General features: G+C 41.1%; 2 protein-coding genes across 9 annotated transcripts in view; both read left to right on the top strand.

Annotated features, from left to right (window-relative positions):
* The first annotated feature begins 176 nt into the window (after positions 1-176).
* On the top strand, positions 177-19,096 carry NADSYN1 (NAD synthetase 1). Of its 6 annotated transcripts, XM_082318926.1 has the most exons (22): positions 177-295; positions 410-470; positions 939-1,055; positions 1,938-1,991; positions 2,376-2,465; positions 3,387-3,438; positions 4,178-4,266; positions 5,749-5,866; positions 7,518-7,649; positions 8,224-8,298; positions 8,473-8,597; positions 8,798-8,864; positions 9,546-9,648; positions 10,331-10,499; positions 10,857-10,992; positions 12,475-12,581; positions 13,385-13,516; positions 13,988-14,057; positions 14,878-15,006; positions 15,741-15,917; positions 16,305-16,341; positions 18,754-19,096. In XM_082318926.1, the coding sequence occupies exons 1-21, from the start codon at positions 211-213 to the stop codon at positions 16,308-16,310; spliced, it is 2,094 nt and encodes a 697-aa protein (XP_082175052.1). In that variant the 5' UTR covers positions 177-210; the 3' UTR covers positions 16,311-16,341; positions 18,754-19,096. The 6 variants fall into 6 exon arrangements, with proteins under 6 accessions (XP_082175052.1, XP_082175049.1, XP_082175053.1 ...); XM_082318923.1 differs by lacking the exon at positions 16,305-16,341; XM_082318927.1 differs by lacking the exon at positions 16,305-16,341 and having other exon boundaries at positions 10,331-10,411; positions 10,880-10,992.
* Positions 19,097-22,065: 2,969 nt separating this feature from the next.
* TPCN2 (two pore segment channel 2) overlaps positions 22,066-24,768 on the top strand; it is a 37,958-nt gene continuing 35,255 nt past the window's right edge. For all 3 annotated transcript variants that reach the window (XR_014228922.1, XM_082318669.1, XM_082318670.1), the window contains exons 1-2: positions 22,066-22,230; positions 24,383-24,447. Coding sequence is in view for 2 of the 3 variants with exons in the window: in XM_082318669.1 (XP_082174795.1) it covers positions 22,119-22,230; positions 24,383-24,447 (177 nt within the window). In the remaining variant the exon portion in view is untranslated. The remainder of the gene's footprint in view (positions 22,231-24,382; positions 24,448-24,768) is intronic.

Genomic DNA, 24,768 nt, shown 5'->3' on the forward strand with positions numbered 1-24,768 from the left:
GAGCGGGCGCGGCGGCGGCGGGGAGCGGGCGGGGAGCGGGCGGGGAGCGGGCGCCGCCTCCCCGCTGCGAGCGGGGCGGGAGGTACCGGTAGCCCCGCCGAGCGGAGCCAGGCCCTCACCCCCCGGCCGCGGCGCGGCAGCCACCGGCGGCCGGCGGCAGGAAGCGCCCGGCGCCGCCCCGGAAGCGGCGGGGGAGGCGGCAGTGCCGCCATGGGCCGAGCGGTGACCGTGGCCACCTGCGCCCTCAACCAGTGGGCCCTGGATTTTGAGGGCAACCTGGAGAGGATTTTCAGAAGTGAGTGGGGCGGCGGCAGCGGAGGCCGTGCCGGGTTCATGCAGTCCGGGGGCGGCTGGGCAGGGCGGGCCGGGGCTGGGCGTCCGGCCGGTGTTTAATCCAACCCTCTTCCAGGTATCGACATCGCAAAGAGCCGAGGAGCCCGGTACCGGCTTGGTCCAGAGCTCGAAATCTGGTAAGAGCCCTGTGTTGGTTCTGGGTTTGGTACGTTCCCAGTCAATTACCGAAGAACGGTCGGTAAGAAGACCAGCCACGTAGAGCTCCAGTGCCCAAAGCGTCACTCAGAGCGTGCGGCTGTCAGTGCGAGGAAAAGCACTGTAGTTGCAAGCACAAGATTGGGTCTCTTGTCTTGGAAACGTAGCTGGTACCGTTAATTTTTGACCTATTTCAGCGAGTCTTCCTTCACAGAAACGGTAGCGCTTTGAATTCTGCCTAGGCCCAGGCTGCTGCTCCCGAGAGGAGTGGCCCAGCCGTGCCACCGAGTCCGAGTGCCGTCAGTAGGGACGGCGTTGCAGCGCTGCTTCTGCACGCTCCATACACGTTGCCTGTGCAGATCAGGTCTTCCTTGGCTGAAGCAGTTCTGGTCCCTTGGCTCTGGTGCCGGTTTGGCTGAATTTTTTATTTCTTGTGTTTTTATACGCAGTGGCTACGGCTGCTCGGATCACTATTATGAGTCCGACACACTCTTGCATTCGTTTCAAGTTCTGGCAAAGCTTTTGGAGTCTCCAGCTACTCAAGATATTATCTGCGATGTGGGAATGTAAGTTTTTTTGTGTACGTATGATAAAGGGGCAGGTCTTTAGGGAATGCTGCCCCTGCTGTGTTTCTGGATAGTGAGGGCTCTGCACCAAGCTTTTAAACACATCTTAGGAACTGCACTACTTTCCCTTTTAATTACCATGGCTAGGACTGCGACATGCAAAACACTTTCTGAAAGATAATCCTTTCAGAGATTTCTGGTGGTTGAGCCCTTCAGGAGAGAAATAGGATAATTACAGTTATTTATTGGGAACCTTAATGTCTGGGCCCTATTGCCACGGGTAAGCTTTTGGGTAAGACTTTGTACTATACGTAACGCAAAGGGCTTTATAAATTGACTCTCTTTCAGGAACGTCAGGGCTAATGTAACTCGCTTTGGCTGGCAGACATCCTTATAGGCAACATATGTGTATGTCAAAATCACTGAAACTGTTGTAAGTCACGTGCTGACAGTGCTAAGTTATAACTGTAAATTGCCATATGTACAGCTACTTGTTTTAGTATTGATATAAACGCGTAAAGCTAGCTTTATTTTGAACTAGCCCGGTAGTATCATAGGGAGTCAGGTTTGATTAAATAAGTCAGCGCAGCCAGGGGGATCCCTGTGGCCTGCTTGCGTTTCTCAGGCACGCCAGTGATCTGGCAGAAGTTGCTGTATCTGAGACCGACAGAGTGGTCAGTGACTCTGATTTTTGCAAACAACTATTTGAATTGAAAAATTAGAAGCTAAAACGTGATATATTGTTTTGTTTAATTCCCTTTAGTGATACAGTGTCAAGTGTTGTCTTAAAAATAGTTTTTGTGTAGCGACATAGATTCTGTAGCTTTTTAAATTTCATATAATGACCTCAGCCACTGGTAACTCTCCTTCTGATTTTCACAGGCCTGTTCTGCACAGAAACGTTCGCTACAATTGTCGAGTGATCTTTTTAAATAAGTAAGTAATTCTTTATGCGTTTTGTGAGACAATACATTAGCGTATCCTTTCGGAGAACTGTCTGGCTTTCAAGAAAGATTCTTCAGTGCTGTGTAGAGCAATGGAGTTGTCTTCCTATCTACTAAACTTTAGAGAGACAACTAATGTTTTCCATTATCCCTTTTCCCTTTCTGAATTTGTAGAAACTAAATTTCCACTGGTTTCTGGAAGACTCCAGAAAAAACCCTGAAGTCTGCACACAGAAACTTTAAAAATTATTGTATGTAGTAGTTGTTTAATATACATCGTAATAGAAAAAAAGAGTTGGTATTAATCAATGTTCTTACTTAGTCTTGTTTGGCTGTGTGTCAGGTCTTAACTTGCCCTTTTGTTTTATATTTTAAGGAAAATTCTTCTGATCAGACCAAAAATATCATTGGCAAATGCAGGAAACTACAGGGAACTTCGATGGTTTACCCCGTGGAACAAAGCAAAGTAGGCTGGCTACTGTTAAAATTGTTTAACAACACAGCATGCCGTTTATAGCCACAGCAGAAGGATTGAAATCTCTATATCAATCCACTCCATCAGTGCTGTTACAGGGTGAGCGGCAAGACAGAGTCAGCTAAGCTATGTAATTGAAGCTCGCTTACAAAGCTTATTAAGTGCAATCAAACACTGAATTGCTGAGCTGGAAGGAAAAGTGTGGCTGAATGATCTTGCAACCAGTGTAGTAGTGTCATTTTCCTTGTGTCTGTTTTCTAACTATATACGCAGTTCAGGATTGGAAGAGCCTGTGTTTATCTGCTCGATGGCTGCATCCTGTTCAGTACTGAACTGGGAAGCAACGTGAAATGGATGAGCTCTGTCAGAATTCTAACGACTGCAGAGGATGAAAGCTACATACCTTATCGTGCTGCAAAATATATTTGATGCTCATCTCTGACGCTGTGCACTCATCCTGGAGTCAGAGGATGGTTCTAACTTGATGGTCTCAGTAAAGTGCTTCTGAGAGAGCCCCTGAGCATCTGTCCTCTTAACTCCAGTCAATTCCAGATGAGTTCTGAGTCACTCATGTAGTAGCACTGCAAAAAAGAGAAACTTTTATTTGGTATTTGACTTGCACGGTGTGTTCTTTGTTAGGTCTAGTTTATAGCTAGGATGGAGCATTGTTTACCGTGCATTTCTGAAGCAAAGTGGGATGTTGCTAGCTTATAATCTTCACATATCTGATTAATTTCACAGAAAGTATGAAGGTCTTTTTTTTTTTTTTTTTTTTAAACATACACAGCCCTGTACAACCAAAGTGCAATTTCCTTAATCAATGTTAGAAGGTGATAGAAGGTGGAGATTAGAATCAGTTTTTATGCTGTGATTTACGTAACAATGTATTAACAACCTATAAACCTGCTTTAGGCATGTGGAGGAATATTTTCTACCCAGGATAATTCAGGAAGTGACTGGACAGGTAAGTTTGTAAAGGATTTTTTTCTTTTCTTTTAGCATGTTCCAGACTTAGCCATTTAAATGAATAGAATTTGTGGCATAAAACTGCAGTACACCAAATTCTGCTGTCAGTCATGTTGTGAATTCATAGGTTTCAGTGATAGTTCTTAGTTACGTTAAATGAGAGCATAATTTAACCTTGTTTATGTTAGTATTCGGCAGCAAAACAAGTAAACTTTAAATTTGCCTCAGTTATTTACATATACAGAACCTTGAAGATAGTCCTATTTTGCACAGTTCTGGTACTGAATTTATCTGTGTTTGAGACTAGAAATGAGTATGTGTTTTGAGGTAAAAAAAATAAAAAAAAAAAACCCTTCTTGATTAAGAAGGGTCTGAAACTTAGGCTATTTCCCGCTAAAGCATGAGCGTGATTCCTAGCAAAAGACGGTCTCTGTTTTGTATATTGTTTAATTCAAAAGCAGTTGTCCTGTCCTGAAGCAAAGCACTGGATCTGAATATGACTGAAATTTCAACACAATATTTCAGTACAATCCAGAGATTTGCAGTTTAGACCTTTTTTTTTTTTTTTTTTTACTTAAACTTGGTATAAAATCAAGGAAGGTGTAATGTGATTGATACTGTGTCACTCATTTCACAGAAGTATTCAATTTTATGTTTTTTTAGATTTGTAGTTAACTTTCTGAATGGAGTAGATTCTTCTATTACATGTGTGTAAGGCTGTTCTTGTTTTTTCACAGGAAACTGTTCCTTTTGGGGATGCAGTGCTGGCAACCAAAGATACCTGCCTAGGGGCAGAAATATGTGAAGAACTCTGGGCACCAAACAGGTAAAGGAGAAGAAATGAAAAGTAAACTAAAACATACCCTGGACCTGCCTGAAATAAATGTTTGAAACAATCTGCTTATTCTGCTTCCAGGTAGTATATCTTTCAGAAAGTGCCAGTAAGCTAAAATATAATTAGTAGCAATAAATACACTGTGAGGAAAGATTTCACTAGGCTACATGCAGGATGGCAAAAGAAGTTTTAGGTACTTGAGCTAAATTCATTTGAAACATAAGGTAGGAGAGAAATACAGAAAAGCAGTGGAATGAAAAAGGCGGCCTGAGGAAACAGATGACCAATAACTATGGCGCTCCCATTCCAGATATTGTTCAGCTTTTAGTTCAACCTGAGGTTGAAATGTCCTCTATGGATCCATCTCTGTAACTTGATCTAGAGTCAAAGTAACAGTTATTTTTTTTTATCAATTTTTAGTATCGATTTTGTCTAGCAATTATAATCCCATATTATTCCCACTTACTGTGCCTAGTCTCAAAATTTCAGAGTACTAGCAGGTCTTTTTTTTTTTACTTTTTATCTTCAGCTTTGACCAACTGCTCCAAAGCATTGCACTTAACAGACAAACTGAGCTCTCTTATATTTGACAAGCTAGAGCATAGGCTTCTAGGCAACCTCACTTTGAGATATATCACTTATTTTTCTTTATTTAGCTGTTAGCTTAATCCTTCTGCTTTATTTTATAACCAGCATCACACAATGCATAAAGACAATGCAGAAGGAAACAACACAAGGTCACTAAGGGAAAGCAAAGCCTAGTGCCCTTAAGTAATATTTCCTGTTATTATTTTAGTTCCTGTTACAATTTAAAGTTCTTCCCAACCACCAAGAAGATCCCATTCACAAAGGTCTGATGCGAGGTGAGGGTGGAGATGTGGTTGCATGAAAGGTGTTGCAGTTAACACAAAATAAACAAAATGTTCCCGATGTTTTCCCAAATCTCCCAGTTACAGACATTCATTTCCTTGTAACTGCAGAAGGTGGGTATGTTACAGGCAAAGATGTGATTTTTTAGTATTTCTTTCTTTTGATATTGGAAAAAGAAAAAAGCAGTAAAAGTCTTCTCATGGTTCTGTTTCCTTATGCTTTTGGATTTACTAAGAGAGAAGGAAAATGGGACAACTGACGTTGCAAGAGTATCTCAATGTTGCCATTTCAGACAAGATTATCTTATTCTCTCTTTCTTTGAGACCCAGGCTTCTATAGAGTGAAGGAGCTGGCATTTTATTTAGAACAGAATGAACAAAAGCCTCTCTGCCCTTTGCAACCACGACTGGTCTTTGACGGAAGAGTCAGACAATGCAAGAAAAACAGATGTTTTTGAGAGTCCTAGCCTTGTTTGAGCTCAGACATGGAGAAAACTGGCAATGACATAGATGTTTTTATTTGTCAGTGGTTTTAAATGATACCTGCAGTGTTCCCACCGTAGTATTGCCAGCTGATTTTTTTCCCTGCCTTTTGCTTTCACAGCCCTCATATTGAAATGGGACTTGATGGTGTGGAAATTTTCACTAACTCTTCGGGGAGTCACCATGTGCTGCGGAAGGCTCACATCCGGGTGGATTTGGTGAATTCTGCCACAGCAAAGGTATACACTTTAAAAAAAAAATCAATTTTTTGGTATGCACCTCATTTTTTTTCAGAGCAGTCTCCTCTTCTGTGACAGGAGATAGCATTTTCTTCCTATACGAGTGTGGGGGCCTTGACAGTCCTCATTGTTAGTTTCTTGTTTTCTTACTTGTAATTACCCTGCCTGATTGAATCAGCTATAGGGGAAGAGCTCTCTGGCTGGGGGACTGCACTTCTTTGGGGCACCCTGCTATATCAGCTCTCATGTGAAGCACTGTAACTTGTCTCCAGCTCTGTGACCGCAAATGCAGAGGCTGTTTGATTGCAGGTCAGCTCTGTCTGGTCTGTGGAGCAGCGGACTAGAAGAGAGGCCATTTGGTATTTGCATGGGGATAGGGGAGATAAAAACCTACCTGTGCGTGTGCGGGGGGAACTCCCAGAAGAAACTTTGCATGAGAGCACGTAGTTCTGTACTGGCATGCCAGCTATATAATCTATCTTTCAAGCACATTTATAAAGAAGAGTCAGAATACCTTAAAACAGTTAGATAACTCCCAGCTCTGGAGACTTATGCTCCAAAAATGTATTTGATGTCCTTGGTCTTAATTCCATTAAACGTTGAAGAAAAAAAATATTGCACTCGTATAATGGATAGGAAATAGTCAGAGTAACTGACTTTCAGTAATTAGAAGTATGAAATGTTGAATCCACGGCATACAGAGAATAACCAGCTTGGAAGGGTGTTGTTGAGTGCACATTCTGCATAAAGGGCAAACAGCCAGTGGCTGTGGTTGCTCCCCGTAGTTATCTGTGCCTAAACAGTCTCCCTCCATATGCATTATGTACTGAACTGCCAGCTCGTAATTCAGTCAACAGAGGGAGTTGTTTTCCTGGCGCATATAAAACCATCCAAAAGTCTCTCTCATTTCCTTAAAATGACGGTTTCTTTCCCAATTTTCGTTCACATAGCAACACTGAGTTGGAGAAGTATCGGTAATGATAGCAGGAAGGGGAAATAGAAATCAGTGTTTAAACTCAGACTTTCCCCTGTCATCTTCTTACTTAAAATATATTTTTCTACTTTGAAAGCTCTGCTTATTTTAAAGAAGAGAAGACGTTTAGTTATTAGACTGTTATCCTGTCTAACAGTGATGGGGACAAATACAAAGTAATGAATGTACATTACACTGTGAAAAATGTTTAATTTGTACAACTGCTTTGTCATTGCCGTTTAATGTGCTTTGGTTATATTTAACAGTATCTACTCTGTCCTCAGATATCCAAACACGGCTTCTGTCATCATCTTCCTGCTTTTCTCAATCTCTATTTGAACTTAGAATTTCAATTTAGAAGTGCAGCCCTCTCTGTTTGGGCTAAGGGAACGACTCTTGCTAATAACAGAAGACTCCTGTCTTCCAACAGTGTGAAAGGGATAGAGCTCATTTACTACATTTTCTTATGTAATTACTTGTTTCTGTCCTGTATATCACATCAAAGTACTTTTTCAAATGACAAGAGAGAGTCCCTGCCGTAAATCATTCACAATGTAAAGACAGACGAAGATTATAAGAAGGACAGGAACAGAGAAATAACATTTTGTCTTCTAACATGCTGTCAGGTGCTATATTCTGAAAAGCATTTTTTTGTCTGCATGTTTGTCTTCCTCCCAGAATGGTGGAATATATATTTTAGCTAACCAGAAAGGCTGTGATGGTGATCGTCTGTATTATGATGGCTGTGCCATGATTTCGATGAATGGAGAAACCGTTGCACAAGGATCCCAGTTTTCACTTGATGATGTGGTAATATATTCAACCTATGGCTGCTAGTTACAGCTGAAATTAGCACAGCTTCATTTATGCTCAGCACGATCCAGACATTCCAGATACTAGGCCCATGTCTCTAGACTAAAAAGATATATTTTTACTATGCTGTTCAATTAGATCCAAGGTTTTTTCTAGTTAAATTGCCTAGACCTGATCTACAGTAGCTCTTCTGCTTTTGCAAGCGAGGAAGAGCTGTCATAGTGAAGGAACTTCATGAAGATGTTTGCATATGCAATCACTGTGTTCAGGGGAGACCCTGTTAATTCCTATTGCCTTATCTAAGAAAAAAAGGACAAAGATTGCAAAGATTGCAAGATTGTTGTGGTTTATGAGCATCCTAGTGTACTCAGTGAAGCGAGTCACTTGTGCTGACTTTGTAATGTAAGTAATTCTGCTGAGTCAGAATCGACTTATGAAGTGAGCATAAAAATCTGTACTGAAAAAAGTTGCGTGCATTTTTCATCCCCAACATTTTTTGTAGTGCAGGCCTGTCAAAACATTTTTTATCTGTTCGTGTAGACTCAATCTAATGTTGAAAGCCTTTCCATAGGAGGTGCTGGTTGCCACTCTGGACTTAGAAGATGTTCGAAGTTACAGAGCAGAGATTTCATCTCGTAACTTAGCGGTAAGAATTCTTGACAGAGGTTATGTTTGTAAACTCTGCCAAGTTTGAGTGGTTATTGAATTTAAAAAGTATTTGCATGTCTTGATTTTCACAGTATTCTATAGATCTGATGTTTTATAGGTATATGCTACATTAAAATCGATGTCTTCCCAATTCTTCTGCCCTGTTGCTTAGGCAAGTAAAGTGAATCCCTATCCCAGGGTGAAAGTGAATTTTGCTCTGTCGTGTTCTGATGATGTAGCTGTACCTACGTGTATGCCAATCCAGTGGAGACATCATAGCCCTGAGGAGGAGATCAGGTAAGCATATACTGAATCTGTTGCTTGAAAATTATTTTGATTTAAAAAAAAAACAAAACCAAAAAAACCTGAAACAAACAAAAAAAAAGAGATAAACTTAAGATCTTATTTATATTTAAGTAAAGAAAGTATCTCATTGGAAGAGCACAGTAAATATGTTGACTTGCTTAGGTCTTACTCCATAACCCTCTTGGAATAAGCATGTTCTGTAATTTCAGCCTTGGTCCTGCATGTTGGCTTTGGGACTATTTAAGGCGCAGCAAACAGGTAAGAACAACTGGTTTTGTTCTTTGCCTTGGCATACACATCTTCTTCTGTGCCACGGGGACAGTACACGTTGCTATCCTGTGCTGCCGTTAGTGCAAAGTGATATTAGTCCAAGGTGCAAGGTTTGAGATTTTTCCTGGTAGCTCATTCAGACTTAAAACCCGTATGCAAAATGTGACTTCATTGTGCTCTTCAGACCTTTTCCTTAGGAATCATGCTTCCTTTGAAAGCAACAGTCAAGCTTACCTAATAAATGGGATTTCTATTTCTTTGAAACGCTGTTTTTTCAGTAAGGAGAATATTCTAATGGCATAATGGAAATGTTTAAAATCAGCTGAATGACATGAACTAGTAATTCAGTTTAACAGTGAAAAATATGTGGAAAAAAAGAATCCTTTTTATTAGCTTTTCTGTCTTACTAGAGGGTAAAGACATACTGGAAGTTTTTCTAGCGAAAGGGTTTACGCTGATTACTTGTTTGATTATCCAGTCGATGAGAGTTTAAGAGGGTTTGCTATGTCTGGTTCATTTGTTTGTTTCTCTCCAGTAGAATATAAGCAGACTTGAACAATGCATGTGTTATACATGAGACATACATTTTACAAGAGTATGTTTCTGAATGGTACAATATATGTTTTCTAATTTTGCTATTTGGAACATCTTCCTTGCTCTATTTTCAAGGCAGGATTTCTCCTACCTCTTAGCGGTGGAATTGACAGCTCTGCTACAGCTTGCATAGTGTACTCTATGTGTCACCAGGTTTGCCTGGCAGTCAAGAATGGAAGTAAGTAGATACGCACGTCTGGCTAGCCATGCTTACTCGTGGCTATGCACAAGTTAGTATTAGCTGGGTGCAACAGAGCAAGAGGCCATTAATGGTAGACTCTTGCCCAATTGTTCTAATGGAATCCTTTGTATCTCTTCAGAAATTCCAGCAAAAATGTGTGTCCAAATTTCAGGTTCGTTGAACTGGCTTGATCGTTTTCATTTAGAGTTTAAGACTTGGATGTGGAACTCGGACTAGTTTCTGTCTAGAGTATCGTTCAAAATGTTGGCTGATGTAGTTTTGGGATTTCAGTCTACCATGAGAATTTTGTCCTTCTGTTCAATTCAGCACTACAAAACATGGTTAGGCATGGTTCAAACTCTTAAACTGGCTTTAAGTAGACCATATGCATTTAGCTAAGCCTTTGTACATACTGGGTTGTATTTTCTATGAGGTTTATTTAAGGTGCAGAACAAAAGGATTTAATATTTCTGGCTTCAAAATTAGGAGCAAAATCAGTAATTCTTTTATTTGATATATGAAAATATGTTTGGGGAGTTAGATGATGGAGTGATCTTATTTGTGAGGAGCAGTGTAAAGCTTAATTGGAATACAAGAAACGTACAAGATAGTTGCATATCCTGGATAGCAGGAGCGCAACAATTTTCCACTCTTGTTCTTTCTTTTGCTTTGTCTGCAGATGCAGATGTGCTGGCTGATGTGCGCAAGATTGTGAATGATGAGACCTATGTCCCTGAGGATCCTCGAGAATTTTGCAAGCGTATCTTTACCACTTGCTATATGGCTAGTGAGAACTCCTCCCAGGATACTTGCAACAGGGCTAAACTTCTGGCCGAGCAAATAGGCAGGTACAAAGTGAGAAGGGCTGGGAAAAAAAATCACGTTCTGGCAAAGACTTTCATCTAAAGCTTTCAAACTCTAAAATCGGAAAAAATGGGAGAGGAATAGTAAGTGCGTTAAGTAGGAGTGTTACAGACATTATTATTATTATTATTTGTGTAAATATGAGGCAAACTTAGCAGCATTTGGTGAAGGACATGGAAATTTGGAAACAGACTCTGGAAAGCGTTATTCCTCATACCAGGTCTGAGATGGCAGCAGCCTTAAAACATCGTTTTATGGGTGGGTTTTTTTGCTTTTTTTAAATGCTATTCTATATAGTCAGATGGTGCGAGTTGAGTCCCTTCTGCTTGAATTCTTCTCAGCTATCACATCAATCTGAACATAGATGCGGCTGTGAAAGCTGTTGTGGGAATTTTCAGCATGGTGACAGGTCGAACTCCCCGTTTTTCTGTCTACGGAGGGAGCAACAGAGAAAACCTGGCACTCCAGAATGTGCAGGTGTGTTTCATGTAGGCTGAATCAGGTCAGACCCTTTTTCCCTTTTTTTTTTTTTTTTTTTTTTTTTTTTTTGAAAGGGTACAAAATGGTAAAGTAGCGAGGGGGCCCTTCGTTTGCATTGCTGTGAAAAGCTGAAACTGTTGTGGTGTGTCCCTGAGGATTCCTGGGCTTCCAGTAAATGCTTGTCTGCAGCAGAAATCTACAATCTCACGTAACTCAGGAGAAGACCAAGATAATTACTGCTTGTGACTTTTAAAACCTGGTCAGCAGGAAATAGTACATGCTGTTTCTCATCAATAGCATTGGTGTTTAGAAAAGCATCCCAACAGAAAGTTTCCAAGTCAGGAAAATGAGCAGTGAAGTATTCTAATAGACAGGTCTAAGTCCAGTAGGGTTGTGGCAGGTCAAGACTCAAAAATATTGCTGATGTATCCTAGACTTCCCGCTGTTAGCAGCCGGTAAAAGGCTCTGTGTGAGATGTCAAGCTTACCCATTCCAACTCCTAGATGTCTTCAGTTTTAGAAGGAGGAAGAGAATTTTTTTGCATCAGAAGGTATTTAATCTTCAATAGGCTTATAAAATGCAGCTCAAATACACATTTCCAGTTACGCATTTTCGTTGTGTCAGAACGGATTGGTGCTGTGCCTGGGTAGTGCTGGTATACATATCGTATAGAATCACAGAAAACATAGCTGCCTAGCGACTTCTAGTCCCTGGCTCCAGTTGTACCTTTCGTTGTCTTGACAGCTTTCTTTTTGGCCTATTCTTAAAAGCTTCCAACCTAACCAGCAACTCTGTTTTAATTCTGCCTAAATGTTGATTATCGTGTCTGATAGTTTTTGTTAGCCGAGGACTTGATCTTTCTTCCCCTGCTACTACTGGACAATTCCAGCTGTCTTCTCTGGAAGCAAACATTGAATCCTTTATCAGCTTTTTGGCAACGGGAAAGGCTTTAGTCACAGAGGAGTATGGCGATTTGCTTAACATCACCCACAATTGTGGCTAGAGCTGGAGGCTGAATTTTGGGTTTGTTTGGTATTATTGCCACCCTTAGAAAAAGCAGAGTTTCAGAATGGGGACAAAAGCAAAGAGAACTTTTTACAAATGTTACGTAAGTAAATCCCTGTAGTTTAATACTCCATAAAAGGGTGTGTTAGACAGATGGTTTATCTGCATACTTCATCCCTTATGGATCCTTATGAGTGCTTGTAGGAGGTAGAAAATGGTAATTACTCCCCATTCTACAATTGAAAGTAGAATAAACTTGCCCAGTCATGTAAGTCCGTGGCAGTAGCGGATACTGAACCTGGCTTTCCTACGTGTGTTCGCCATCTTCTCCACAAGACCATCCTTCTTGCATTAACATTTACCTGTCTCGCATTTTGTTCTTTATGGGTTTGTTAGGGAATTGATAAATAAAAATGACTGGGGGGAAATTATTCTGCTTTGTAAATTTGCTTTATTTTTCATTTTGCTTTGCAGGCTAGAATAAGAATGGTCCTTGCCTACCTCTTTGCTCAGCTGACACTTTGGACTCGTGGGATGCCAGGGGGCCTTCTGGTGCTGGGATCAGCCAACGTGGATGAAAGGTTGGTGAAAGTTAGAAATCTAAAACCAAGTGAACTGGGACCAGGTTGCTGCATTTCCTTGCAACTCTACTAAATCCCAGCGTAGATTATTACTCAGAAGAGGTAACAAGCTAAGAATACATTGATAGCAGTGAAATTAATGAAAATAGTTGAATTGGCCTGAATGGAAAATTGTCTATTTTTCAGAAGTTTAGCCAAAGTATTGTCATAGTTTTCCAGTAAAATGCTGTTCCTGCCTTAGCTGTTTTCAGTAGAGCTTGCCCGTGCAGTTACCAGGTTAACTTTCCAATCTGTTATTTGTTGTATTTTCAATTACTGTATTAGGAATTTAGTTGTGAACTTTGAGTTGAAAAATAGATTTTAAAAAGGTAGAGTACTGTTATTAGAGCTGACTACTTGAAGATTAAAGCAATCTCCATAAGGTTGTGAGATTGATAACCTCAAAAGCTGGGAGAGGAGTGTGTGCTGATTCTATGGGTGTTTTGGGGTTTATTTTTCTAATTGGTCAGGACAGTATTTTAATTGTTTTGCATCAAATATATTACCTTAGCATGAGCAGTTCCGCAGTGCTTTGTAAGTGTTTAAAAAATTGTCTTCCTCCTGGCAATTTCATGGCTTTAGGATAACCCTTTTGCAGCTGAACACCCGTTTGCCCCTTACGTATAAATACGTTAACAATATGCAGTCTGTTTCTCCCTGTCTTTATCTGACATATATGTTCTATATAGTATAAACTATTATATATTATATTAATGTTACATTATTCTTTACTATTACTATATACAATTTCCTCTCTTGCTCAGTCTCCGAGGTTACTTGACGAAGTACGATTGCTCGAGTGCTGATATCAATCCCATTGGTGGAATCAGCAAGACTGATCTGAAGAACTTCATCCAATATTGCATTGAAAATTTTCAGCTCACGGCCCTCAGAAGGTGAGTAGTGAAGCAGTGATATTTGGTGACTGTATTTGTATGCAGTGTATCGTGGACGTCACGGCTTGGTTTTCTCTACTGACAGAACTAAGCTGCAGTAATATTGGAAATGCTAATAAAGAAAATATCCCTCTGTTTTAAAATGATTGTCTATGCTTACACAATGTAACTGGCTGGGTGCTGAAAATGCCGCCAGTCTCAGGAGTTACTGTATGTGAGCATTTGTGTTGTTAATTCCGCTGAAGGAGCTGTTTGAACCAGATGCTTTATGTTTTCGGTATAAAACATTGCTTTTCAAACCTGGAACAGCTTGCAAGTGCCACTTCTTTAGTGTTATCTAGTCATTTAGCAGCTTATGCCCTGAAAAGGTTTTGAACGAAGCATTTGATTTTTAGCAAACCATACTGTTTGTTACTAGTACTCATGAGACTGGATAGAATTCAGGTTTTTCTTTTTGCCTTTTTCTTACAGTATCATGTCAGCTCCACCCACTGCAGAGTTAGAGCCCCTGGTGGATGGACACGTGGCTCAAACTGATGAGGTAATGGGCAGTGACTTTAAAATGCTCTGGTAAGCCTTATCCCAAAATTTATCTTTTGTCCAATAACTATTGTTGGATCTTGTATGTAGCCATGCTTATTGACAAGCATGTTGTAAGCAATCTTAAAGCTACTGACACGGCATTAGTATCCCACACCAGCCTTATCTATGTTGACAACAGCTTCCAAAACAGCAAATTAACCTTTTTTGAATGATTTTCTATTTTGGGCACTTAGAAGGATGGGTGTTCTGAAACTCAGTTTGTTTTAAAGTGTCTTAATATCAAAAGAGAGTCAGTCAGGGCCTTACTGCTATTGAAATGACTGGTGACAAAGCCCTTTGTCTTTTTCCCCCGCCCTCCTCTTTGCTATCCACTTGGATAAGAGAGGACTGGAAAGCCTAACAACTACCTCCATGGGCTGTTGGATATTTAACTGTAGGATTTTGTAAAACTATGATAAAGCAAAGGGTTGCTGAATTAGAATTAGTGGTTTTCTTAATTTGGCCTTACCTTACTGATGCATACTACATTTAAGCTACCTAGAAGGAAAAATGAACAAATCTTTCTCAGGAAAGAACTGTTTTCACTGGCCAAATCAAATATATTCATGGGAGAATTTCAGATCTCCCATTTCAGAGAGATTCCAGTTTTTTTTTTCCTTCTGTTCATAATATCACTGTCTCTTTGTCTTTTTGATCACTGGCAGTTTCATTTTGGTGTTTCCTTGCTTAAACTGGGTTATTGTAATTGCTCCATAAAACTATTAATTACAATTTGCATAGTTAAGATTTTCAGTGACTTTCTGTGTGTGTGATTTCAGGCAGATATGGGGATGACATATGCAGAGCTCTCAATCTATGGCAAGTTAAGAAAAATTGCAAAGGCTGGACCATACAGTATGTTCTGTAAGCTGATTAGCATGTGGAAGGAAATTTGTACTCCAAGAGAGGTAACGTACCAAAAAAAAAAAAATAAAATCATGTAATTTCTGCCAAAATAGAGTAAGTTTGGGGAAAGGTCGAGTAGAGTTCCTTTCAACTGGAAGGGATAGTCTAATTATTCTGTGTTTAGAGATTATTCTACAGCTGTAGCAGAATATGCTGGAAAAACTGGTATGCATCTCTTAAATTAATGGAGCTTGTTGTTTGTGTTGCAAATTATTAGAACAGTAATTGGGTAATTTGAAAACAATTACTTCAGAACTATACCTTCAGGGGAAAATTACTGTCTGAAACATACATGGCTAACTACTCTTGAAGCCTTTGGTTATGTATTCTGAGACAGAAAATGGCTCTTGCTTTGAAAGACTATCTATACTGAAGAGGTATCTGCTTTGCTGTTACACAGTTCTTCCTTTCTTGTGCATAAAGGAAAAGGTTTAAATTGTCACCTGAATTGCAGAGGCTAGTGCTTACTGTTAGATTTCTCACAAGGCACTTCCTTACTGGTAAATGATAGGTGGAGAGATGGAGGCGGGTATCTGAAAATGGTCTTAAATGCCTCTTATAGGTAAGGTCATCCACGGTGATTCATACTAGTAGTGGTTGATAATTTATGGAAATGTTAATGGAGGAAAATGGATGTGTAAAACTAGAACGCAGTCTCCAAAATACTGTTCTCCTCTAAATTTTTTAAATACTAAGAATCTTCATCTGATTAAAAGCTATATTCTTTGTACACCAGGTGGCATCAAAGGTTAAGCATTTCTTCAGGATGTATTCAGTTAACAGACATAAAATGACCACCCTCACTCCTTCCTACCATGCTGAAAACTACAGTCCAGATGACAACCGATTTGACCTGAGGCCTTTCCTTTATAACACCACATGGTCCTGGCAATTTAGGTGTATAGATCAACAGGTAAATGCCCTCTACTTCTCATATGGTTTTATATTTAAAGCCCTCGCAATGGGACAAGCTCAGTTCCAGTGAATCTCCAGCAAAAGACAACTAGCATTTAGGATAATAGTTTAATACAGAAATAACTGTGATTGTTCTTTTCACATAACTGTGAGGCTAAGAATTCTCTGGTTTCAGTGTAGGCTGCTTTTTTTTCATTGTTAAGTACAGATTGTCATATTGCTAGGAAAGCAAGAAGAAGGAGGAAAAAAAAAAAGCAAATATATGTACTGAGGCCAGAAACTAATAGGTGTAACCATACTCATAGTCTTGTGCTAATGCGGAGAACAAGCTTATGTGTTTCGGTTTCAGTTCAGGACCTGTCTGAAGGGATCTGTTTAATTGCAGGATTAAGACTTGACCTACATCTGCGTGGGAAAAGCCAGTAAGAGGCAGCGATTCATTGTAAATGCTTCTCCAACCTGCTTCTCCAACAATACCTTTTTTGTACCTCGAGTCAGTTGACTCACAAATACGTGTTTGCTCCAGTACAGCAACAGCAATGGTGCAGTGCTTAGTTTGAGCACTGGGAGGTGTGGAGGGGCTCAAGCAACTATCAAAACCGTGATTAACTTTTTGTAGTTTTTAGTCACACCTTCAATGTTATTTTAATGCATTTTTTATGGCAAAAGTGCTGGGCTGAAGAATTTTAGCACCTTGAAGTTTTCTGTGCCAGAGATTTTACAGCTCAGTTGCTTTTAAGAATATGTTTATATAGGTAATAAAATATTAATTCCCTCGTCTGTGAAATGCCAGACATGCTGTAATAGTGTTTTATTACCTTGAAACCTAGGATAAAAGCTACCATGTGCAGCACTTTTTTGTAGGTCTCTATGGTGGGGGTTTTTTTTCCATCATTTTGGACTATTTCCTGCTGAAGTCCAGGACAAAAGTTCTTTTGGCCTCAGTGGGAGTTGGGTAAAATATTTTTGTAGGGTCTGGACCAAAATGTAATTATTTTATGCTTACAGTAAATGTGATTAAGATCTTTTAATGCTCCAGGATATTGTTACACTCTTTAACTAGATTTGTATGGAATAGTAGTTGTGCTGTGCAAGGGTACTGGCCATTGCAATTTATTCCTGAAAACTGGAAGTCAAGTTTGGGGAAGAATCTGTTATGTAGGCAACAGTAACCTGAACTGATACCTCATAGATACGGATAGCTTTTTGCAAGACTGGAAAATAATGACTTGCAATAATGTGAGTCAAATCTGCCCTATACAAGAAAGGGAATACTGTAAGTAATTCCACTTATTATGCATATTCAGCACAATTGTAATTCTGAAGAGAATCACTCTCTAGGACAATGTCTCACTGCTAATTATGCTTCCGGGACTTAATCTGCACTGAAGGTTTTTCTGGCATGGTAACAGGACTGTGAAAATACGGCATAAACTCTAAATGATATAGTTTTGCCAGAAAACACCTTTAGTTAGGTAATGCCGGGTTTTCCTGTAGAAGAGTCATGTTACAGCTTGAGCTCATTTGTGAAAGGAAATGGTTTTGAGTGCTAATGATAGAGAAATCTGTTGGATTTGTGGAAAGTACGTTTCTTCTTTGGATGTTTGTAGTGTAGTCGAGGCAATTTAGTTATCCACTCTTTTAAATGCAAAATTCCCTCTGTATTTGCTGCAGAAGGAACAGGGGTAAGAGGAGGTGGAGATCAGCATTTTCTGGGAATTGCCAGATTTACCCTTGGAGTCTTAATGTCATTCAGCTCTACTTAGCTGAAAGGTTCCACCTGGGTGATGAAATTTCTAGTGGTTTAGAGCAACCCCAGGAACTCCAGTAGCACTGTCTGTAGCTTCTGCCTTTGAGTTACGTCTGAGGTAAAGGATGTGTGGTCAGAGTTAACAATTTCTAGGTGCCAAAATGTTAATTGGGATTTTAATAGCTGGCATAATTTGAAGGAACTGTGACATAGCTCAGAAGAAAGCTGGCACACCTACCCCCAAGGATTAGGTATCTGCAATCTGTCTTCTGCTTTTTCCAGTGCTTACTGGTGATACCACAAGATGAGCTGTGTTTGGTCAAACCAAAAGATTTATCAACCTGAGTATCCATGTTCGTCTTTTTCACGAGCAGTAGCAGATGTTGAAGGAAGAAAATTTATAGTATGACCCTCCCTATAGATCCCCGTAGATTTGGGGAATGTAAAACTGAATTTTCCAGAGTTAGAGATAACGTGCAGAACATCGTGTTTAGTTCTTGCTCTTGGTCTATCCTTCATGAGTTTGTAGAATCCTTTCTGAAACTGTTTATATTGTTAGTCTTAACAACAGCTTAGCTTAATATAAGGTAATTCCTTTTCTTAAGTCTTAAGAATAGTGAGAGTCAGTTTTATAAATTTGTGTGTGTGTGCATATGTTCATTTTAATTATTCTAGGCTCTCTGTTAAGGGCAGGGTTCCAGGTTATGGCCTGATCTGATCTGACAGCTCTCTCTGAAAGGGCAGTCTTGCCTCCCCTCCTGTCTCTCCTGGCTTCTGAGATGGCTTTGGTGCTTGTCTCGCGCCTTGGTCAGCCAAATGAAGTCACCAGACTGACAAAAAGCTAGGAACTGATGGGAGCATGCAGCCAGGGGGAGGCCAAGGGGGTGGGTGGGAAGAAGTTTGACCTTCTCTTTTGACTGCCACTAACATCCTGTTCAGCCCAGTTGTCCCCTAGAGCGTCTCCCGCTGTCAGTTCCTGATAAATCTAGGCTCTACACTGTTTTGTGACAGAAGCCTGAAAAGACAGGAGATGTTAAATGCAAACTTATTTTTACTATTGAATCAGTTTCTTTTTAACTTGCAGGTATCCAAGCTAGAAAAAAAGGAAGGAATTTCTCTAGTTGAAGATGTGGACTGATTCGCTGTCTTGTTTAACTGTGGTAATTAATTTGCTAAGCAGCATGTTCAAAACTGGAGTGTACTGTGATGATGAGCAGAGATGACCCAAACAATTGTTGAGATGACCATTGTAAATAGTAATCAAGTCCTTTTTTTTTGATTGACTCCCTGTTTTGTTCCTAAAATACTTAAACTGTAGTTTGGCTAAGGAATCATTTATTAAGGATTTTCTTCAACTACTTGAGTTAATTGCCTTTAATTGAAAAATATTTGGATAAGCCCATCAATCATAAACAAATGCAGGGTAGTCTTTTGTGAAAGTGAATACACATACAAATGTTAAGTTTGGTTCTGATAATTTGGATATGATTTTTGAGTAATATTCAGCTGAAAGTATAAAATTTTAACAGTTCTGGCATGTGCTGTGGAGGGGAAAAACTCATTTTACTTTGCAATAAACTTATAATTTTATAATGCTACTTGACTCAGTTCTTATTTTACACATTTTTAATTTATCTAGCTTTGGCTATGTAGACTGGTCCAGTGTTTTAAATGGCCACAAAAGGTCTAATTCAGCAAGGTACCGGCAGCATGTCTAACTTGAAGCAGATGGGTAATCTCCTTGTTAGCGGGATCCATATAGAGTTCAGCTTCTTGTTTTGCATATACTTGCTGTGTAACTTGTGACAATTGACTTCAAAATCTCTGACTTAATTTTCTCAGAGAGGAATAATACCCACTTCATCAGGATGTTCAGGGATTGTTTGCTATTGCTCTCCAAGATCCTCAGCTGTATTTTAAGGATTTTTGAATAAATTTGGCATGGCGTCTTTTCCCTCCTGGCATTTTTGATGCGTAAGGGTAACTTGGTGTACCTGAAATAAGAAACTTCTTCTGGTGCATGGTATCTTGAATAGAGAGGATACAAGTTTGGTATCCATGCCACTGTTGTTATTCCTGTATGCTCTGGTGCTGCCTATCCAGGAGCTGTGATCTGTTACCGCTGTCCATACCATCAGTGAGTGGTTGGACTTGCCCACATAATCCCTTTACTGTTGGAATCGAGCTCGCTGGGTGTAAAACTTCTGGAAATGGAGTGAATATTGCAGAATGAAGTATAAAGGCAGCTTCCTTTGAGCTCAATTAGTGCGTTGCCCACCTTCCACCTACTGTTTGCAAAAAGTTATTTTAACTTCATGACTTCACTGATCTTTTAAATGTGTCCAGTGCTGTGGAACAACAAAAAAAGGTACAAGGATAGGCTTGTTCCTTCACTTGAGTCCCTTTTCTGCTAGTTCATTTAATGTTTGGCCATTTCTGTTGCCTTTTTTTTTTAATTTTATTTGAAAGGTGCGCTTTAATAGTGGAAACTAGAATGCATTTCTGAGGTTCTGGGTAAGCAATGCTATAACCGCGACAGCAGGGGAGCTTAGACCAAGCGAGACTTTTGTTAAAATGGTTGTACGTTGTGCTAATGGAGAATGTCTGCTGAAGGGCATGTTCTCCGCATTTGTTTTCCACAATCCAGAAAGACAGAGTTGATTGACTTGGAGATAAAGATGCTGCATTGTTCTTGGTGGGTTTATTATATGGTATTTGTTTAAATACATAGCTAGCTTACCTTAGTGGATGTTGCTGGTACAAAGGATGTTTATGTTCGTCTGATGGAAAACCCCAGCTGAGATTCGCCTTCCTTCACCATCAGTTGGGCACTTCCATTTCCCATTCCAGCCAGAGGGAGTGGATGAATTTTGAATGGAAGTTCAGGAATCCATTGTGTATTTGAAGGCTTCTTACTTCTTTTTTTTTTCTTCCTGAAGTTATTGATTCTCTTTCCTGACAATCACAGAAGAGGAAAGAAAGAAACATTTGTATTGGTTCAAATAAAAAATCATAGGAAAAATAATACAATGTTTACATGTGCTCCCTGTTACTGTGGTTACCCTGAATGTTTCAGACACTTAGCGAAAGGACAGTCATGTTTCTTAGCAATGGCACTTACTCCATCTGTGCAGACTGCATTTTATTTCTTACCTGCTAGTGCTGAATACAGATTGTCCTAGCCCACCCCTACTTTCCTTGTACTGTCCTGAAATTTTCACTGCACCTGTTCCATCTGATGCCTCCAGCCCAACTGTTATCAACAATAACTCCAATTTTACCAGTGCTTTGCTGTCGATTGAGAATGGGAAATAACTGTAATGTGTAGCTGCTGATGTTCACTTTTTACTAGTGATTACTATTACGGTAAAGGTAATGTCATGGAGTTTTCCTTTTTATCTTAAGTTCACCAAAAAGGCTGGATCTGACCTTGACTTATTTAGAAGTCAGTGTGAAACAGTGATTTTTTTTTGACCCATCAGGCATGCACCTGAAGGCAAAATCTACCCCATAGCTAATTAAACAGTATAGGATGGACCTACTTTTACTACTCAGGCTGGAACACCGAAGAGGTGGATTGATAGACTTTCCTGTTTATTGTTATGCTGCCGTAGCTCCCAGTATGTAGCAGAAAATAGCGTATAGTTGTCAAATTATCCTGACATCTACCCTTTAGCAATTGCAGCTTTATGAAATTGAACAGTGAAACCGTGTATGAAGGGGACCATGAGGAAAAGGGGAGAGCAAAGCATCTTCTAACAGTCCAAGTAGCATAAGCTAAGTTCGCAGTGGCTTCTGGGACGCCTAGGTGACTAAATACAAATTAAATACCTTCTGCTAGGGCTGTGAACGATTATTTAAGAATGTGAAAACAAGCAGGAAGCAATAATTTATAACCTCGCTGTTATTTTCTCAACAAATCCTAAACCCCTGAGGCAGCGGCTAGCCTAGAGGTGCGCTCGGCCGCGGATACCGAGCTTACAGCTTCCGTGAGGTAAAAAACCCGCAACTTTTCATGAAGGATATTTTTTTTAAAAGCGTAAACGCCGTCTGGGCTCTGCTCTCTAAGCTGAGGTGAAGAACCGACATTTTTTACCAGAGACGTACGGTCACGTCTCTCATCAACCCCCGACTGCTTACACACGCTGGTTCCCGAGGCGGCGAACGTTTCCGGGGCGGGAGGCGGTGCCCCGTTTGCCGCCAGAAGGAGAAGTCTGTCAGGGGCAGCGCCGCGACCGAGGCCGGTTCCCGGTGCCAAACCCGGCCGGGGGACGGGGCGGGAGGCGGCGGGAGGAGCCCCGGTGCCGCCCTCCCCCGGCCGCCGGTCACGTGCAGCGTGCGGGGCCGCCCGGGGCGGGCGCAGCCCTCCCGCCCCGCCCTCCGGTCCCGTCCCGTCCCGTCCCGTCCCATCGCGCTGGCGGCACGGAGGGAGCGCGGTGGTCGCTGCCGATGGAGGCGGGAGCCGGCGCCGAGACGGAGCCGTTGTTGCGCCCGCGGAGCTGGCGAACGGGACGGGGGCTCTGGCGGGCCGGTAGCGGTGACCGCTCCGCCGCTGGGGACGGTGAGTGCGGTGGGGCGGGCGGTGGCGGCGGCGTGCCCCGGGCCCGGCGGCGCTGAGGGAGCCGGCGCCTGAGGCGGTGAGGCGGGCGGCGGCGCTCTCGCCTTGCCCCCAAAGCTTGTCCTCTCCCGGGCGCGGGGAGCGGGCCGGGCGCTGGAGAAGGAAACCCCTCAGCCTGCCGAGGGGCCGGGGCTCGGCGGGGGTCGCCGCCCCGCCGGCGTTTCGGCGGCGGCAGCTCCCAGCAGCTCGCCCGGGACGGCTCGGCGGGACCAGCGGCGGCCGCCCTGCCTGGTGGAACACACCGAGCCGCTGCCGCTGACCTTAGGCGCAAACCTTGCGCTGCTTCAGCCCGACACTTGAGTCTTTTGTTGTTGTTTTTTAACTCTTTTTTTTTTTTTTTTTTAAGGTGCTGGCAAGTTTTTTTTCTCTAGCTCAGTACACGCTGGCGGTCTGACTTCTCAATTCCCCCAGCAAAAGCTCCTTTGGAGACCTCAGGTTCTCTATTTTCAGGCTATCGCATCACTTCAGTGAACCTTTTCTTTTTATTGCCTGGTTGTTCAGTGTCGAAAGTGCAGTGGGGTCAGAGACAGATCCCGCACGGCCAAACCGAGCGGTACTTCGGTCATCGCTTGTGACTAAGCGTCACTTGCTGTGACTAAGAGTTGCAGGATAAATCGGGCATCCTCAGTAGCATGCATGGAAAACGTCCTTTTTTAAAAAAAACAAACCCTGAAATTGCTAAAGGAAACGTTTCTTGGTAATTTCCCTGTTCTAGTTTTATATTAAGAGCAGTTGCTTAGATTCTGCCCTTTCAAAATAGTTGGGATTAATGCTAGGCTTGTGGTGTGTGCCCCAATAATCTAAGGCTTTTGCTGTCCTTGATATCCTCGTAACTAATACTGTTCCTTTAAACAATTTTATTTTTGTCTCACTGGTGTGTCATGCCTTGAAGAAGATAAGATCTTTATTGCGTGAGTCTAGCTTGTCTGCTGTTTATGCTCAGTCTTTCTTGCATCATGGTTCACATCATCAGTTGGTACAAAACTGTGCTGTTGTGTATGCTCAGATAAACGGTGACATTTAAAAACTGCTTGCCGTCTTTGTAGAAAATTGGTGCCGCTGAATCATGTGGAACATAAAATCCTGGGACTCAGATCAATGGTGTTTCTGGCATTGCTTGGCGTCTGGAGAACATTGTGCTAGCACTGGGACTGACTCTTTCTCCTTGTATCCCGTGCTGTCATTGCCGTCTCCTGGGAGGAGATGGTATGAAGTGCTCCTTGGGCCCCTTCCCCTCGGTGGGAAGGTTACACTAACACGTATTGTTTGTATCCCTACCCCCCTCAGCTTTCTCTCTCCCCCCCTCCCGCCTCATTTTGGCCTTAACTGCCTTTGTCTTTCTTGTTGGCCTAATTGACTCAAAGGTCCTAATTCAAGTGAACGCAAGTGATTGCCCTTTATACTTTATGTATATATCTTTGCACAGACTTCTTGGTAGTGGGTTTTGAAATATTGCATACTAACTAATTTGGTGATATTTTATTTCACTTTGTGTACTTTCACCCCTTTCTGTGTCTTGAACTCTCATCTGTTTGATACGGTAATAATAACTCTCAGGACAAATTAAGAAAAGACTTAATTTTGTTTTCATCTGACTGGAGATTTCTGTTGGTTTTGGAGAGAACGAGATCAGTTTAAACCTCAGTACCTTTATGAAACAAAAGTAAAAATGCCTAGAATACTAGTGTCTGACTTTTCCAGCTTCACTTGACTGTACACGTTGTCATAGAATAATTTGATTGAAGCTCCATTACGATGCTTGTTACTTAGGACTTGTCTCTGTATAGAAATAGTCCAGCCTTGTGATAGCTATTTAACTACCAGTGTTATCTAGCTACTTAAGCTAAATGTAAGAGAGAACCTTTTCACAAAATACAGAAAGATGCATGATGTGTTTGAGATTATTATTGATTTAATTTAATGCACGGTGCTGCTGACGGAGCAAATCTGGCAGGAGCTGTCTCTGCTTTTTGTGTTTGTACAGTGCCTTTTGTCACGAGAATCACGGTTGTGGAGCTTCTCTTTAACTAATAAGCAAGCTGTAGGCTTTATCCAAAATATAGCAAGTGATTCTTATTTCTTTTTAACTTTGTAGGTACTGGAGCTGATAATGACCTTTATATAAACCAAGCTGTTGTATTTATTGAAGATGCAATACAGGTAAATATAACTTGTTTGTTAGCTGTTATGCTTCCCATGCTGGATATTTGTCGCACATTCTACTAGCTTTTAAGTTTTTGTGTGTTCAGGCAACCTCCATATAACATCATCTTGATTTACAAAGCAAAATCAGAATTCCACATTCCTGTGGTGTGCAAGTTTCAGTGAACTTCTGCCTAGGAGAAACATGTTTTTCCACACAATGAAATAGATAGTGTCTTCTCTTCAAGGTTGTTGAAAGAGATGCTGGTTTGTGGGGTGGTTTTGGGTGTGGTGTTTTTTTTTTTTTTTTTTTTTTTTTTTTGAGAGTGACTGGCCTTA

Source organism: Platalea leucorodia (genome assembly GCF_965183815.1).
Source record: "Platalea leucorodia genome assembly, chromosome: 7".
NCBI lineage: Eukaryota > Metazoa > Chordata > Aves > Pelecaniformes > Threskiornithidae > Platalea > Platalea leucorodia.

What these genes read in the sequence shown, in the direction of transcription:
- NADSYN1 (XM_082318923.1), top strand. Translation starts at nt 211, where the DNA reads ATGGGCCGAGCGGTGACCGTGGCCACCTGCGCCCTCAACCAGTGGGCC. An exon ending in AGTTTTCACTTGATGATGTG is followed by an intron (nt 7,650 to 8,223) that starts GTAATATATTCA and finishes GCCTTTCCATAG; the next exon opens with GAGGTGCTGGTTGCCACTCT. An exon ending in CCTGGCAGTCAAGAATGGAA is followed by an intron (nt 9,649 to 10,330) that starts GTAAGTAGATAC and finishes CTTTGTCTGCAG; the next exon opens with ATGCAGATGTGCTGGCTGAT.